Here is an 18,375-nt window from a genome sequence, read left to right on the forward strand (position 1 = left end):
TACTTATTTTTTCAGTATTGTATGTATTAATTATAGACAAATACAGATTTCTACACTTATGTGAGTTATAGGTAACTAATATAACTAAAATATGTACATAAGAATGCATGTCAGTAGAAATCTTTATGACATTTTGGGAGTGGTTTTAATTGCATATTCTATTGGCTCTTTGTCCCTTACGTTGTTTTTCAACAGTTAGTCACATACTGCCCCCAGGTGGTAGCATTTGTTGAAATTTATATGATCATATGCTATGAATTTTAGAAAGCCTGGACTTTTGATAAAATCTTTATTAGGACTGTAACCAGTCCTGTATTAAACAGTAAATTTATAATATAATAATTTAGGAATTTTTAAATTTAAAATTGAGAAAATAAAAATTTATGCAAGAAATCAGTTTATCTTATGCAAACTATTAGTAAACAAAATCTGTGTACAGTTTGATATCTTCTTAGTAATCCTTTACGGCCATCTATCCCTGGATCATCATCATTGATCAGTATGATCATTTTAAATTTTCTTCCGCAGACTATAGGTCATTGCCTGCATTTCAAACATTACTGTTAGGAGTCAATCATTATGTAGGGTTTATCATTCCAGCACTATACTTATTTCACACTATACTCTCCACCAGAGTGTCAGTTTTCCTCTAACATTGTCCTAATGTTCCTCCCCTACAATTCTATTTACCCCCCCCCCCCCATTTTTTAGTAAGGTTCTTGTGGAAGACCAGTTTTCATTTTCAGAAATGCCTTTGGACATGTTTTATTCCCCTTCCATGTTTCTTTATATCTCATGAGAGAGAGAGAGAGAGAGAGAGAGAGAGAGAGAGAGAGAGAGAGAGAGAGAGAGAGAAGATGGAGGAGGAGGGGGGAGGAGAGGGGAGGAGAGGGAAGAAGAGGAGGAGGAAAGAAGAAGGAAGGAAGAGGAGGAAAGAAGGAAGAAGACAGAAGAAGAGAGAAAGAAGAAAGAAAAAGAAAAACAACTGCACACAAAAAATAAAAACTGTGTGGGGGCCGGAGAGATAGTACAGTGGCAAGCCTTTTGCCTTGCATGCAGGTGATCCAGGATGGATACTGGTTTGAAACCTGACATATCCCATATGGTCCCCCGAGCTTGCCAGGAGTGACTTTTAAGCGTAGAGCCAGGAGTAATCCCTGAGCACCACAAGGTGTGACCCCAAAACCAAATAAATAATTAAATAAGTAAATAAAAACTGTGAGTTTTTAATATGAATGGGTGTTGGACCTTATCAAATGATTTCTCTGCATCTGTGGATATAATTGTATGGTTTTTATTTTTTCTTTTGTTAAATTGGTATATTACATTGATTGACTTGTGTTGCTATTGATGTTTTTCTTCAAATCTATTAGCAATTGTTTTTCCTTACACTGAAATTATTTTTATTTTTTAATTAATATCTTTATTTAAACACCTTGATTACAAACATGATTGTGGTTGGGTTTCAGTCATGTAAAGAACACCCCCCCTTCACCAATGCAATCCCATCACCAATGTCCCAAATCTCCCTCCTCCCCACCCTCCTCCCACCTACTCCCACAGGCTTTCCAGTTCCCTCATTCATTCACATTGTTATGATAGTTCTCAAAGTAGTTATTTCTTTAACTGCAGTAGATTATTTGTTTTTAAGAATTAAAACTGCAATTGACACTTTTTTATTAAATTATGCTGGAGACTTAATAGTATTATTTCTACATTGTAATTATACCAATAAACATTTTTATTTAGGCAATAGGAAAGATTTATTGACGTTTGAAAGAAAATGAGATTATTGCATGAGTTGATTGCATGTTAAACATGTATTTTCATACCATTTTTCTAGTTTTGAGCTAGAATTTGTCTTTAAGTTTTCTTTCTATAAATAAAATGAGTTATTGTTAAATCCAGATTCCTGAGAGATATTGCTTATGTTATTAAATTAAGTACAAAGTAAAATTTTACTTTCAAATGTGAAGAAAGTATCAATAGGTCTACAAAACTGCTTTAAAATATTTGAAATAATATTTTTACTGGTAGCCTGGCTATCAATATAAATATTTTTCTGGGTTTTTTTATTTTTCTGGTTTTGTTTCAGTATTAAAGGCACTTGTATACTGAGAGTATTTGTGTATTTTGGTTTTGATTTGGTGGGGTACCTGCCTTGCTCTTCTATTTGTTTGTCTTGCTTTTGTGTAATGAGCTTTTACTAACAAGGATTTCCTTTTATTTTTATCATAATTTTATCAGAATTTGTTTTTCCTATGATTTATTTGCTTTTCACAGGAGTTTAAGTCTATAAAGATTTTTATTTTTTGAAACTTTGGTTGTAACACACCATGAAAGGGCCCAATAAATTTAATGGGCACATTAGTATTAATTTAATGATACAAAGTATAAACCTTTTCTCCTCTAATTTGAATTTATTCAATTGTTGTTGGCATATGATCTCTAAGAACTCCATTTTTAAGTTACATTTCAGTCTGAGAATCAAAATATTAAAGTATATGTAAACTATTTATTTAAAAATTTTAAATCATATTCACTTATATTAATAAAATAAAATATACATAAAATATACAATGATTGAAATTGATTTTATAAGTATTAAATGACTCTTTAGTTTCTTAAATAATTTCTCCATTAATTTTCAATTAAATTTTATTAACATAGAAATTACATAATTTACATTAATTGATAATTAACTTGGTGATGTGTTGAAATTATGTAAGATGAGTATAAAATTTTTTAATATTATGACGGTTCTCAGTGATTTGTTTAGTATGAAATTGTAGAAGGGGTACTCTAATCTTAATATATTTTGGTTATGAATTCACATTATGGACTTGATATAATTTTAGAATTTATTCTGCATTTGTTTTTTTCCCTTTCATTTTTAATTTTTTTGTTTTGTTTTTTGGACCACACCTAGTGGTGCTCAGTGATTACTTTTGGCTCTGCATTCAGAAATTATTATTATCAGGCATGGGGAACCATATGGGATACCACGGATTGAACCCAGGTTGGCCAGCCATGTGCAATATAAATGCCCTACCTGCTCTGTTACCACTCTCATCCCTATTTTTTTTTTTTGCCTCAAAACAATTTTTAATACTTTGCAGATATTATATTACCTAATATTTAAAATTAATTGAACTAAATATTATTACTCATAATTTGCAGATGAGGAAACCAATATTCAGAAATTTTAATTTAAGTTGCTATAGATTGTAGAGCTAGTAATTGTTGAAACCAGAAACTGGAATTAGAAAGGGACATGAAAAATGCTCCACATCACAAATCATCAGGAAGATGCAAATCAAAACAACAATGAAATATCAAATCACACCACAGAGACTGGCACACATCACAAAGAACAAGAACAACAAGTGCTAGCATGGATGCTAAGAAAAAGGGGGTTTTCTTCAGAGCTGGTAGAAATGTAGAATGATCCTGCCTTTTGGGGGAGGTCACACCCGGTGACATTCAGGGGTTACTCCTAGCTCTGTGCTAAGAAGTTGCTCCTGGCTTAGGGGGCCATATGGGATGCTGGGGATTGAACCCACATCAGTCCTGGGTCAGCCCCTTGCAAGGCAAATGCCCTACCACTGTGCTATCACTTTGACCCAATGATCCAGCTTTTTTGGGAAACCATATGGATATCCCTCAAAAAACTAGAAATTAAACTCTCATATGACTCAGCAATACCACTTGTAGGGATATAACATAGGAGCACAAAAAACACAAAATAGAAGTGCCATCTGCACTCCTCTGTTTATTGCAGTACTATTTACAATAGTGAGAATCTGGAAACAACCCAAGTACCTAAGAGCAGATGAGTGGGTAAAGAAATTGTAGTACATCTACTCAGTGGAATACTATGCAGCTGAAGGAAAATGAAGTCATGAAGTTTGCTTATACATGGATAGATGCTGAGAGTATTATGCTGAGTAAGAAGGAGAGGGATAGACATAGAATATTCCTACTCATTTGTGGGAGATATATAAAAAAGATAATATGGGTAATAATATGCAGAGATGAGGGCCAGGAGGAAGTTTATGATAGGAAGTTTGCCACAGACAGTGTGAGTGGTGTTAAGCAGAGGAGGGACCAGGATAGTTGGGAATAATTACTCTGGACAATAAATGGATGGAGAACAGAGATAAATGATATTTATGGTACCCCTGAGAGAGAAGAGAAGAGAGAGAAGCAAAATTCCTGTCCCTGAAATACTGAAATAAGTGGGATGGGGGGGGGGTTGGAAACTGGGGTAAGAAAAGTGCACTGGTGAATGAATGGTGGTGTACATCCTATGATTAAAACTCAATCATGAACAACTTTGAAACCATAGTATTTAAATATAAAGTAATTACCAAAATAAATGCATCTGTGATAGAAATAGGATGACTTTTACTGACCTGTGGTACTAAAAAGATATTGTATTCCTTTGGAATTTAGAAAATCATTTGTTTGTAAAGAATGTGGTTTTAGGGTTTCTATATGAATTTATGGCTAAAAGTCTTAAAAGGAGGCAACCTAAATTATGCAACAGGATTTGAGTCCTATAGACATGTATTATGGTGAGACTAATAAGTTAAGAAACACTGAGGTCCTTACTATGTATTATTTGAAAAATGATTAAATTCATCTTTTCAAGAGATTAGATAAATAAGAATGCTTAAAGTTCATTGTATTTTGCATACATATATATTTATCATTTAATGCTATTAGTATCTTCTGTAGTTTTACACTGGTTTTGTTGAGCTTGTTTGAAAATTGTTTTTTACTGTAATCAAAGTATCTATAATAAATGTAAACTGTCTTTGTGGTTGAAGTTGATCTTATATAAATGTCATTTTTATTATATAAATTTTGTATAGATTATGAAGAAAATAATTGAAAATATACTAAAAAGTATTTGTGTTGAAATTTTGGTATATATCTTTTCAAAACTCAAAGGTATATTTTGTATGTTTGTATAAATGTATAATGTTATATCTATGTGCTTTAAATATAGTATGTTTTATTTTTATGTATAATCAGTTTTATATGGTTAAATCATAGTTCCATATTAATCCTAGTTTTATAGGATATATTTTATTTTTTTTTTATTTTTTTTTTTTTTGGTTTTTGGGCCACACCCGGTGACGCTCAGGGGTTACTCCTGGCTATGCGCTCAGAAGTCGCTCCTGGCTTGGGGGACCATATGGGACGCCGGGGGATCGAACCGCGGTCCGTCTCCTAGGCTAGCGCAGGTAAGGCAGGCACCTTACCTCGAGCGCCACCGCCCGGCCCCGATATATTTTATTTTATTTTTTATATGGTATATTTTAAAGAATAATGTTTTCTTATTGAACATTAGGAAAATCATGGCAATTTTTATTTAGTTATTATTTATTAAATTTCTTAAAGAGGGCTATATAAGATGCTAGGAATTGAAGATTCTAGGGTCAATTGTGTGCAAGATAAGCCCCTACTTGCTGTACTATTGATTTGCCCTGATAGCAAATTTTATTTATTTATTTTTCTTTTTTGTTTGTTTTGTTTTATTTTTAGAGCACCAGGTGATGCTCGGTAGTTACTCGTGGAACATCGTTCAGTAATTACCCCTAGTTGTGTTTAGGGGACCACATGGGATGCCAAGGTTCAAATCTGGGTTGACCAAGTACATGACAAGTACCCTATTCTCTATACTATTGCTCCAACCAAATGATAGCTAATTTTTTTGTTGTTCTTCTTCTTCTTTTTTTTTTTTTTGGTCACACCCATTGGTACTCAGGGATTAATCCTGGCTCTGATCTCAGAAATCACTTCTGGTGGGTTGAGGGGACCATATGAGATGCTGAGGATTGAACCTGGGTCAGCTGCATGCAATGCAAATGCCCAATCCTCTGTTCAATCTCAAGATAACTCTGGTCTTATGATAGCTATTTTTATATGTCAATATGTATATATACATACACATATTAGAACTATATATATAATCTCTTAAAACAATGAGTAAAAAAAGGAACTGTTTAGATTTTTACTTTTATCTCTTTAGTGGAAAAATTTAAATTAAAGTATATTGATGGTAACTTAGGGAATACCTTGGAAGAATATATATATATATATATACATATATATATATATATATACACATATATATTGGATTTTGGGTCACACTCAGCAGCGCTCAGGGGTTACTCCTGGTTCGAGACTCTCCTGGTTCGAGACTCAGAAATTGCTCTTGGCAGGCTCGGGGGACCATATGGGATATAGGATATGCTGAGATTCGAACCACCGTCCTTCTGTATGCAAGGCAATGCTTTACCTCCATGCTATCTCTCCAGCCAATAGTTGTATGGTAAGTTTATTTTAATAAATAGTGTTGCAAACCATTTATTTTAAAAGTAAAACCAGGTTTTATTGGAAGATACTGAGAAAAGTATCCTGTTCAAGAGAGAACAAAGAGTAACCTGTTCAAGAGAGAACACAGGCTTCTCCAAAGATTGAGAGAGCCAAGGTGCACAGCCCGGCATGAAAGCATGAAAGTACACATCTCAAGTGGGAAGATACAGCAACATCTGCTCCGGCAACCATCAACACATTTGCTGCCATTTTTAAATGAACTATAAATTTATCTTATACTGATTAAATATGAAGTGGTTTGTGGCTTTCAGTATTAAATTACTATCTTCTGATATATTAACTCATGTTAGAAATTGATTTTCAAAAGTATTCACTTATGATACAATAACTATATAATTCTAGAAAATAATTCTAGCTGCATAAATTCAATTCACTATATTGCTGTATGTGGGAATAGAGCTGTATCAGACAGGATACCTTATGTTATGATAAAATAACAAATTACTCTAGGAGTTAGATGCCATTATGACAGTAATGGTCTTATTTTCTTTATAAAAATACATTGTGAATAAACTGTATCCAAAATAGGTTTTTACTTCTATAGATAAGGATGTTATAGTAGCCCCTGTTTTATCTTGAGGATTATTGGTCTTGTAGTAAAGTTCTCTGTATAAGACATCAGTCTTTTTTCTGTTAGGAAATGACATTTTTTACTTCTTGCCACATTTTATTAATCAAAGAAAGTAACTGGATATTCCTGATTTTCATAGGGCATGTAATATATTACCAATAGTTGATAGACAGAAGGAGATTGGTTGGAGAGGAGTTATTTTTCCCTCAAGAAAGAGGAAGAAACAGTCGCCATAATAATTAATTTACGGCAGAAGTAAAAAATATTAATTTAAATTTACGTAATATAATTATGGGAAAAATGAAGTTATTTAACTGTATTGACAATTGAAAAAATAAATTTACATTTTAACACCTGAAGCTCTTTTTCTCAGTTTATTAGGAGAGTTGAAAAGAGCAATTAAAAATTTATTTGGAATAATTTATATTATTGTACAACCTTTCTTCGTATAAAAAGAGAAAGATTGTTTGATATATTATGCTGTTTTTCATTATATAAAGTCACCAAGAAGCATATTTAAGTCTCCAAAAGCCATGTGCCTAGCATTTTAAATAGTCACTATTAGATGGTGATATCTCTCTTTGAGGGACAGAAAAGAATACAGAGATCAGAAATGTAAAGAATAGTGATTTTATGGAAAGTGCTTATAACCAAAATGATATATTAATTTGGTATGTATATATACATACACACATAACATCCTTACCAAGGAAAGTAGCATTTGAAGCAAAGCATTGGCATGTGTAAATTGCTTTTTACAGAGTATGTTTTTAATTTGTTATTTTGTTAGAAATTATAAATAAAATTATTTTCAGAAAATAATCACTGAATTCAGTTATTATTGGCTCTCATAATAAATTCTCTTGCCATATTCTTTTTAATCATATACTTATGCTTACTCATGGCTCTGTCATTAAAATTATATTCAAATATTTTTCAAATTTCATGTAATTATTAGTAAAAATGGGAAATATGTGGGTAGGATGCTGAATTTATATAATTTAATGTTTGTTCTGCTTGAATAGTGTAAACATGTTTTTGGCATAATTTTAGCTGATTAAGGTAAATTATGTGCTATAAAGAGTAATTATTAAAATCTTTTACAAAATCTAGTACATGCTACTAAATCTTTATGCCCAAAGGTAAAATCTTATTAAGCTTTTATTAGATCCCAACTGAAGATGTCAGTGAACAATTATAATATGGACAGGATGATCTCAGGTTTATTTTAACTTGGCATTTTTAGTTTGTATATATGATTCCTGAGTCAGACATCAAAGAAAATTGCTTCATAACTGAAAATTTTTGTGCCTCTGCACTCAGGAATCACTCCTGTGGTGCTTGCGGAATCATATGGGATACTGCAGATTAAATCGTGGTCAGGGTTCAAGCGGTATTATTTCTGTACTACCTCTCAGGACCCAGAGTTGCTTATCAAATTCTTTTTTAAAAAGAATCATTTAGGGATTAGAGAGATAGCATGGAGGTAGGGCATTTGCCTCACATGCAGAAGAATGGTGTTTCGAATCCCGGCATCCCACACGGTCCCTCCGAGCCTGCCAGGAGAGATTCCTAAGTGTAGAGCCAGGAATAACCCCTGAGCACTGCCAGGCGTGACCCAAAAACAATAACAAAAAAAGGATCATTTACAGTAGGAGTATATTCATTATATTTATGTACTATGCACATTATCCTACCTGGTTTTGAACTCTGGTATTTAGGTAACTTATTTGAATTATGTGTCTCAGTTTTCTTTTTAGATAAAATAGGAATAATGCTGGTACTTGTAGAGTTGCTATAAAGTGCTAATTTGGGGGCATAGGCTATTCAGGAAGTGCCAACAATTATTTTTATTTATAGCTTTGGCCTGGCCTACAATAAATGTATATTGAATGAACATATATAGTAGAGATCATCCTTATGTTGAGTTTTTTTAATTGGTTTTATGATAATTGTAAAATCTTTTTATTGTCCAAACTATTCTTGCATACTTAGGAAATATAAGGGAATATTTGAAGTCATTAGGGAAAGACTGATTAATACCTTTATGGGTTTTTTGTTTTGTTTTTGTTTGTTTGTTTGGGGCCATTTCGAGTGGTGCTCAGGATCTACTTAGATATCACTCCTGTAGAAGCTCAGGGAACCATATGGGCTGCCTAGATTGAACCTGGGTTGGTTATGTGCAAGGCAAGTGCTATATCCTTGTACTATTACTGACTCCTATATTTAAGTTTCAATAAGATGTTTCAGTCTATTTTAACATCTGATGATAGTAATTCTTATTTATTTAAATTTTCTTGTGGTAGGTGAAACCTAGAGATAGCATACTCTAAATCTAAAACTGCTGATTCTTCAGTCTTGGAATATGTTGCCATTTTTTCAGTTTAATACCAAATGAAGAGATTGCTTTATATTTTATGATTAAGTTTAATCAAAGTAGATTTTTAGAAGGTATAAAGGTGTGTTTGAAAGAAGAGGAGACAGGAGAAGGAGATCCCTAGATGAGGAGTAAGTTAGCATTAAATTTGAAAGTACTAAGTTCGAAAGTACATTTTTAAATGCAGGATATCACTTACTTTTATATCCTTTTAGAGTGTTTGTAGAATCAGAGATGTAGGAAATGAGGTCAGCGAGGGGATATAGTAGGTTTGGTTGTAGTTAAAGCTTGCTTTTTTTGTATCATCTATTAGTCTTGCTGCAGGTACATGTTTATGATTTTGAATAGCTCCAGCACCAGAAATACTGTATTTGAATTGTTGGCCTTTCTTTCATTTCTTTCCCTTTTCCTATTTCTTATCATCTCCTTAATAGTAATTTTAATGATATTATTTTGAGTGAAAAATGCAACTCTTCTTTTATATATACAACTATATATATAACTATATATAACTATATCTATATATATATATATATATATATATATATATATATATATATATATATTGGTTTTGGGGCCACACCCAGTAATGCTCAGGGGTTACTCCTGGCTCTTGCTCAGAAATTGCTCCTGGCTCAGGGGGACCATAGAGGATGTTGGGGATCGAACCCAGGTCTGTCCTGGGTCAGCCATGTGCAAGGCAAATGACCTACTCTGTGCTGTCACTCCGACACCTCCTTTCATATCATTGATCAAGAAACAAAATTTACTATTATTAACTCTTTATTACTATAATCTTTTTTTTTTTTTTTTTTGGAATGAACAAACACGTTTATTGGGCTCAGACCAAGGGTCCATGGGTCTTGAGGACCTCTGTGAATTTGCTGATTTTGTTTTCCACATTCTTTTCTGCCTGTTTCCGTAGCCTCATGAGCTGCTTTATCTTGCGGTAGTGCATCTTAGCCTTCTCCTTCCTTTTCTCCTTCAGGGTGGCTGTCACGGCCTGGTACTTCCAGCCAACCTCATGGGCCAGGTGCCCCAGGTAGGCAAACTTTCGGGTGGGCTTCAGGCGCACCACCTTGAGTGCAGCAGGGACCACCATGCCCTTTTTCTTGTCGTAGGGCGGTGGGATCCCGTCGAACACTTTGAGGCGGTCCAAGGTAGCCTGTCCGTGCTTGGTCTTATGCGGGAGCATGTCTCGCACAGTCAGCCAAAAGATGCGGCTGGGGGCCCGGAAGTGGTAGGGACCCCGGGAGGGGTTGGTGTTCATTCGTTTCCGAAGAAAAGCCAGGTACTTCAATTTATTCCTGTAGAAATTGCCAGAAATGTTGATGCCCTCACAGCGCACAACCACCACCTTTCGGCCCAGCAGCACTTGCTTGGCCACAATGGCCGCCAAGCGGCCCAGGAGATGGCCCCGGCCATCGAGCACCAGCACCTGCCCCTCCGCCATCTTCAGCCGCCGCCCGGGAAAACTATTACTATAATCTTACATTTAGTTTTATTGTGTCAATTCTTCAAGGATGACAGATTTGGCTAAAATGTATGATTTTATATATATATATATATATATATATATATATATATATATATATATATATATATATATATATATATAGTAGCTATGATCTACTTAACAGAAGTATTTGATTATGGACCACACCTGGTGATGCTCACAAGTTATACATGACTCTACACTACTAGTGGTGCTGAAGGGAGCAATATGGGATGGTGGCGATTGAATGTGGGATGGTGGCGATTGAATGTGGCTTTGCCACATGAAGGAAAAATGCCTTACCTGCTGTACTATTTCTACAGTCTCTAAATTGGAATATTTTGAGGTGTATCTCAATAGTTGAGTACATTTCTTGCATGCATGAGACCATAGGTTTAATTACAGACATCCAACCTTCCCAAATCACCCAAACAAAACCACAAGAACTGATTATGATACAATGTTGTGATTACATGGATTTGTCATAATGTGATATATGGAAATTCAATAATAAATAATTTGGAATTAGAAATTATAGTAAGTAGGCAGCCAAATTTTAAGGTCTCTGGAAAAAGTGAGTACTGTTGTTCCTGACTTTTAAAAGAAAAACTTCATTGTTTTTTAAAGCCGAGTGGAAAAAACTATCAGTCCATTATGGCCTTGAGCTATATAACTAAAGAGGTGAAGGACATATACAAAGAAATCTACAAAACTCTGTTTGGGAGGCATCACTTTTCCCAACTTTAAATTGTATTACAAAGCAATAGTCATTAAAAAGCATGGTATTAGAATAGAGACAGACCCTCAGATCAATGGAATAGACTTGAGTATTCAGAGAAAGTTCCCTAGATATATATTAATCTTTGAAAAAGGGGCAACATGCAAAATAGAACAAGGAAATCCTCTTCAACAAGTGGTATTGGAACAATCGATCAGCCACATTCAAAAAAGTAAAGTTAGACCTCCATCTAACACCATGCATAAAGGTCAAATCAAAACATCTTCCAGATGAGGTATCATCTCATACCACAGAGTTGGCATACATCACAAAGAATTAGAATAGTCAGTGCTGGAAGGGAGATGGGAGAAAGGAACTCTCATTCACTGCTGGTGGGAATGCCATCTAGTTCAACATTTTTGGAAAACAATATGGATGGTCCTCAAAAAACCCCTGGAAGTTGTGCTTCCATATGATCTAGTAATACCACTCCTGGAGATATATCCTAGGAACAGAAAAACACAATACAAAAATGCATGCCTCTATTCATTGCAGCTCTATTTACAATAGCCAGAATCTATAAGTGACCCAGGTGTCTTGCAACAGTGGCTAATGTAATGGTGGTATATATACACACAATGGAATACTCTGTAGTTGTTAGGAAAGATAAAGTCATGAAATTTGCCTATATATGGACATGGAGACTATTATGCTGAATGAAATAAGTCAGAGGGATAGAGACAGACACAGATTAGTCTTACTCATCTCTGGGATTTAATAAAAATAAGAGACAGTATGGTAATAATATCCAGAAACAATAGAGATGAGGACCAAAAGGACCAGCCTATGATATGAAGAGTGGTGAGTACAGTTTGAAAAATAACTACACTAACAATTATTGTGACAATGGTAGTGAGTGATAGATATAGAATGACTGTCTTGAAGACAGTCAGGGGGTAGGGGAGGAGAGAAATGGGAGGGACATTGTTGGTGTGAAAGTTGCACTGGTGAATGGGGGTGTGTCCATTTTATGACCGAAACACACTACAAATATATTGGAGATCATGGTGCTTAAATAAAGATATATTTTCAAAAATACAAACCTTAAAAATAAAAGAAAAAAGAAATGAGTAAACGCTCTGAAGGTACTGATTTGGCTCAGTTACCACTCAAGCTCTTCTTTACCCATTAGACTGAACTTGGGAGGGGAATCCTTTTTTTATTGCTTTTTTTTTTGTTGTTGTTTGTTTGGAGTCATACCTAGTGGTTTTCAGGGGTTATTCCTAATTCTGCTCTCAGAAATCACTCCTGGTGAACTCAGGGGATCATTAGCATCATACTAGGGATCACACCTGGGTTGGTCACAGGAATGGCAAGCTGTACTAACTCTGTATTATTTCTCTGGCCCCCTCAGGAGGGAGTTAATTTTTATTAGCAAACACTTATTGAATAGTTAAATATGATAGAATTATTCAAAATGTTATACAGGAACAGGGTCAAATGTCAAGTGTCTAATGGACCTCTCCACTTAGTGAAAGTCTATATTTGCTGTTCAAAATTTTCTTCTTGTGACTTTAATTTATTAAATTAAGATAAAAATCAATGGAAAAATTTAAATAGAAAAATTTATTTGATGAGTATACTCATAACTCACAGACTTTGTTTACTTACATTAAGTTTACTGAACTTGTTTATTTTTCTAATTTATATTTGACCTTCAGATTCTCTTTAGTAAAATATTTCAGGACAATAATGAAATGAGATATCTTTAGTAAATATTGAGATATATTTAGTAATACATATATTTAATTTTGATATTAGGTATACAACAATATCAATTGTTTTTGTTTTGTTTTTGCTTTTGGGGCCATGCCTGGCAGTGCTCCAGAGTTACTCCTGGCTCTGTGCTCAGAAATTGCCTGTAGCTGTAAAGACCAACAGAAGAACACATGTATTTGCTCATTTTGTGTTTCTTTGGTGTTTTCAGGGAGAACTGAGAGGTCACATGAAGAGCTGCTTTTATTTTTGCAGCACCATGAGAATCATTAATTACATTAAGCTGTCTTTTAAGGACTAGAGTGCAACCAAATGCAACTTATTTTATACTCTTATAAAACATTGCTTCCAGGGGCTGGAGCAGTGGCGTAGGCAATAGGGCATTTGCTTGTACGCACTAACCTTGGACAGACCGTGGTTCAATACCATGGCATCCATATGGTCCCCCAAGCCAGGAGAGATTTCTGAGCGCATAGCCCGGAGTAACCCCTGAGCATCACCAGGTGTGGCCCCAAAAGCAAAAAAAACCAAAAAACAAACAACTGCCCCCCAAATTGTTTCCATATCATTTCTTACATGCTATGTGTCACTATAAATATAGCTACTACATGTTTGTTGTGTTATTGTTAGTGTTTTCCAATTGAAAATCTCATGATTCTCCGTTTTATCACCTCACACATTTAAAGTGTTTTTAAGTATTTTTCTCACATTTTACTTCATTATTGCTGTACACTTATCAAAATTTTGTGGTATATGTGTGAGGTTATAACAAACAATAATATATTTTGAACTATTTTTGATGTTCTATTTCTTTCTATATTTTACTATTGTTAGCTTCATTTACTTTACTGGGAAGAGTTGTTTTTCTTTATATTAATGAAATTTTGGAGAATATTTTCAAAGGAATATGTACAAATGCAATACTAATGAATAGAAAGATGCGAACAACAAAAATCTAACAATATACCTGAAATTAGAAAGGTAGATTTTATTGCTTATTTGCTGCATATTTTGTGACTCATTTATCATCTGGCATATTATTCTCTATTTTATTATTTTAAGGGTGGTAGAACAATAATTCTTAAAAATTATTAATGCATACAGTAAGTATATGTATATGTGTATAAGAATGATGTATTTAAACTCAGACATGGCTACATAATGTGGGATATAAAGTAGACTATGGGGCAATAACAGTACCTATAGAATTGTATTTCATTAATTTATCTTTTATGGCTTATAGAACACTTTCACATCTATTATTTCACTAGATATATGCATGCTAGTAGCTAGGTTTGTCATTTATACAATCCCCATAATGGATAAGTTATTTGACTTTAACCTTTAATTTATAAATATCTCACCTACTTTCTTCATAGGATTATTATTTAAATAATAATAAAAGTACCTGAAGGAACTTAACAAAACAATAGAACTCTGTATTTAAGTTATTCATTTAAAATATAAATACAAAGGTCTATGCTCACATATTGATTTTTATCATGTTAAGCATCTTTACTATTGTTTATTGTAAATTCTCTAATAGCTTATTTAGATTTTTGAGCTGTTTAGAAAATAGGTTATTCTTTGTTTTCATCCCAGACTTATGTACCTGAGTCTATTGTAAACTTGGTAGTTATTCTATTTTAATCTTTTTTTTCTGCAGGAACCTGTGTTATTCTTTTTGCCCAGCATTGACTCAGTTTATGATTTATATGATTTTATAGTTGTCACATTGTAATAATAGGGTAAAAGCAGTGCTGCTTCCTACTTCAACATTAAATTTAGTGCCCCTCAGATGAGGTGCCCTCAAATATGGATTGCAACCTGGGAATGTTTATTCAAAATTAGTCAGGAGTATTAAGATAAAACGTTAATACTCTCTCACAAACTTAAAAAAATATGGGCTTCATTCTTTGTAACATCTGTGGCAATTGAATTGCCTTTTTATTTTGTATGACTGACTTTTTATATCAAATTGAATATGCCATTAGCTTTTAGACTGTAGGAATGCAGATCCATAGATATTTCCCATTAGACAAAAGAAAAATCTATAAAAGTGCTATCCCCTGGGGCTTGGTCTTCCTAGCTGGCCTAATGTCTACAGCACTCCTTTACCTATGAGAAATAACTGTGTTGGATGATTCCGTTCACATCCAGAAATATTAGTTGAAGAGTTACATAATGCTTTAAGATAACATTGATTTGTACTGGTTCACATTTTATATAAAATATTCAGAATTATGAAATTTGTTTCTAAATAAAATACAGACTTTGTAAATCATATTTAGCTAAAATTCATTTTCATTGAAATATTGAAACACATTGGGTATAAGTGGCTACACTCAATTTGAAATTTTCTTTTTAAAGAGGACAGTTCTTTATAAAAGATTGCTACTGGTAATGATAGAAAAATCATGAATATACTAAAAACGATTGAATTTTATACTTTAAAAGGGTGAATTATATCTCAGTACTGCTATTTATAAAATATGTTTATGGCACATCATGTTTTCATAGATATAATAGAGTTTTAATTTATACTCACAACTTATTTGAAAAATTTTAGCCTTAAATATTTAAGGCTTAATAATATATGGCTTTAAAATTTGTATTATGATTCAATAGTAAAGATTTATTATGAAATTTTCAGAAACTACAGATTAAAAGACAAAATATTTTTTTGAATACTCACACCTACCATATCTTATATTACTAAACTTTTTTATCATAGCCATTTTTAGGAAAGCAAGTAGATTTAGAATATCTTATTAGAGGAATTAAGTGAAATCAGTGTTTTTTTCCCTATGTAAGAAGTGTTTGTGAAAGTGAGATATGCCTGTTTTAAAAAATAAAATACAATACAAATACAATACCAAACAAATACTTTTTCTAAAATCTCTTCTAAAATGAAATACAATGAAGTCTGGCAGAATAGCTTTGGAAATCCATTAATTTAGGGGTTTGGGGGTAAAAATTTGCTTTTAAATATTTCTGGTTCAAAGTGAAAACTTGGATTTTTTAAATAAATTATTTTGTGGCATTGTTTCTTGGAGAAGTGGAATATTTTTTCTTGTAAAAAAGAATTATAAATCATATTAGCAGTAACTTTTAACAGTTAAAATTTTTACAACACATTTAAAGATAAATGCAGTATCAGGCTTTGATTTTTTTTGTGTGTAAATATTAAGACCTGAGTACAAAATGAGGGCTGTATTGTGGATTAAGTGAAATATCTCAAGGCTGTGCTGTTCTGATAACTGAACCCGAAGTGACCTTTCTCAGACACAATTACAGAGCTGTATGTTTTTCCTTTAATTTCATCAGGGGTTTAATTAGTATACAAATAAAACTTCCCTTATCTTCCTTTCTACCTAATTGGCTTGTCTTCGCTTATATATGAAGTATGTGAAAATGGGCTGTAATTAGGGTGACCGAGTTAACCTTTTTTCCTCAAATGTACTGTTGCCGAAAGGCCTCAAGGCCTAAAAACAGTGCTGTGGATTATTGCTTTGCAATCACTATGGCTGTCCCATAGGTTTTCTCATGAGCAGAAGGGCTTTGGGTGCTGCAGGTTCCCACTGCTTAACAGGATCTTCATTCTTCTCCCCACTAAATGTTTATTGATTATCTCGCTGTTCCAGGCTCAGCCTCCAACAACTTAATATCAGGTGACAGTCAGGAGAGTTCTCCAAGTAATTAGAGTTGAGCATTGGGGGAACAATTAGGAGCAGAGTTATTAAACTTGATTTATCCTATTCTCTCCTGAACAGTTTCTTGGATATCAGAACATCACACTTTCACAATCTACCCTGGTTGAGAAATTAGTGGCTAACCTGCTGCTTATCATTGTTGTCTTGCTGCCTAGAGGCACACCCTCTTGGTTTCCATTATTTCGTTGAAAATATTAGAGTCTATAAAGTTTATCATGGGTTTTAATTAGATAAATTTGAACAGGAAAATAAATGCTAAACTTAAAATTATATATATATATATATATATATGTGTGTGTGTGTGTGTGTGTGTGTGTTACAAATGATAGAGATGCATATGGATAGCTTTTTCTTTCTTTAAATCTGTGTTAGGATTTTTAAAGATTTAATTTTGTCATCAAGAAAAAAGGTGTATATTGGTGAAAATACATATAACTAAATAGCTTTTTATGTCTTTCTGTTTGCATACATTTCCATAAACGGGCCTCTAACATATGGATTCAATTATGATTATCCACAAATATTTAAAATGAGAACTCTTTAAGTTATATAGCTGTGATTATTCTGTTTTAAAATTCTTCATTTTCACACTAGGAAAATGATCTATTTCATTTTGTTTTTGTCATTTCCTTTTTAGAACCTATAAAATAGTTTTAGTGTTTGGAGAGTTTGGTGAGTTTTTTTGTTGCTCCATAGAGATGAACATGAAAACCAAGGGAAGCAATATGTAAATTAATAATAGACATTTAATTCTCTGAGTGTTATATTTGAAAGAATGTACTAGAATTGCTGAAAAGTAGAAAGTGTATTTTTAGTTATTCCAAGATCATGATTTCTCTCAAATTAGACTCAGTAGTTTCAATCTGGACAAAACTGGAGACAATATCTTAAGTAGCCTTCAAGATGTATCTCTCTAGTTATGTTATTGAACAAGTGAATTGGCATTTATTGTTTTAAATATATTAGTCCTATTGGAAAAAAGAATTCAAGATTTATGTTTAACTGCTGGTTGTGTAGTCTTAGTTTTTTTCTTAAAAGCTTAAAATAGTTTTATTACATAAACAATATTGCAAATACTAGTTTTTAGAACACTCAAATATTTTTCCAGAAAAAGAACCTCATGGTACTTAAAGGATTTTCAGTTTCTTAGCTTTAGCACAAGAAAAATAGATTTAGTTACCATTGCTTAATACAGTGTTTGTAAATTGGTTTGAATTTGTAACTGCATATAGAGGGATATTCTTGAATATATGTTGAGACTGTAGATTTAAAATATTTTATAATAAGTAATCACTGTTTGCATTTTAAAATTTTACT

General features: G+C 33.1%; 2 protein-coding genes across 3 annotated transcripts in view; one reads left to right on the forward strand and one right to left on the reverse strand.

Annotated features, from left to right (window-relative positions):
• The window catches only part of CCDC171 (coiled-coil domain containing 171), a 335,855-nt gene that overhangs the window by 187,061 nt on the left and 130,419 nt on the right, over positions 1-18,375 (forward strand). The window lies entirely within an intron of this gene.
• Positions 10,145-10,824, reverse strand: LOC126002562 (60S ribosomal protein L13a-like). Its single transcript, XM_049769390.1, has one exon. It carries the CDS (start codon positions 10,807-10,809, stop codon positions 10,198-10,200), a length of 612 nt encoding a protein of 203 aa, XP_049625347.1. The 5' UTR covers positions 10,810-10,824; the 3' UTR covers positions 10,145-10,197.

This window comes from Suncus etruscus, chromosome 1, assembly GCF_024139225.1.
Source record: "Suncus etruscus isolate mSunEtr1 chromosome 1, mSunEtr1.pri.cur, whole genome shotgun sequence".
In the NCBI taxonomy this organism is placed as follows: domain Eukaryota; kingdom Metazoa; phylum Chordata; class Mammalia; order Eulipotyphla; family Soricidae; genus Suncus; species Suncus etruscus.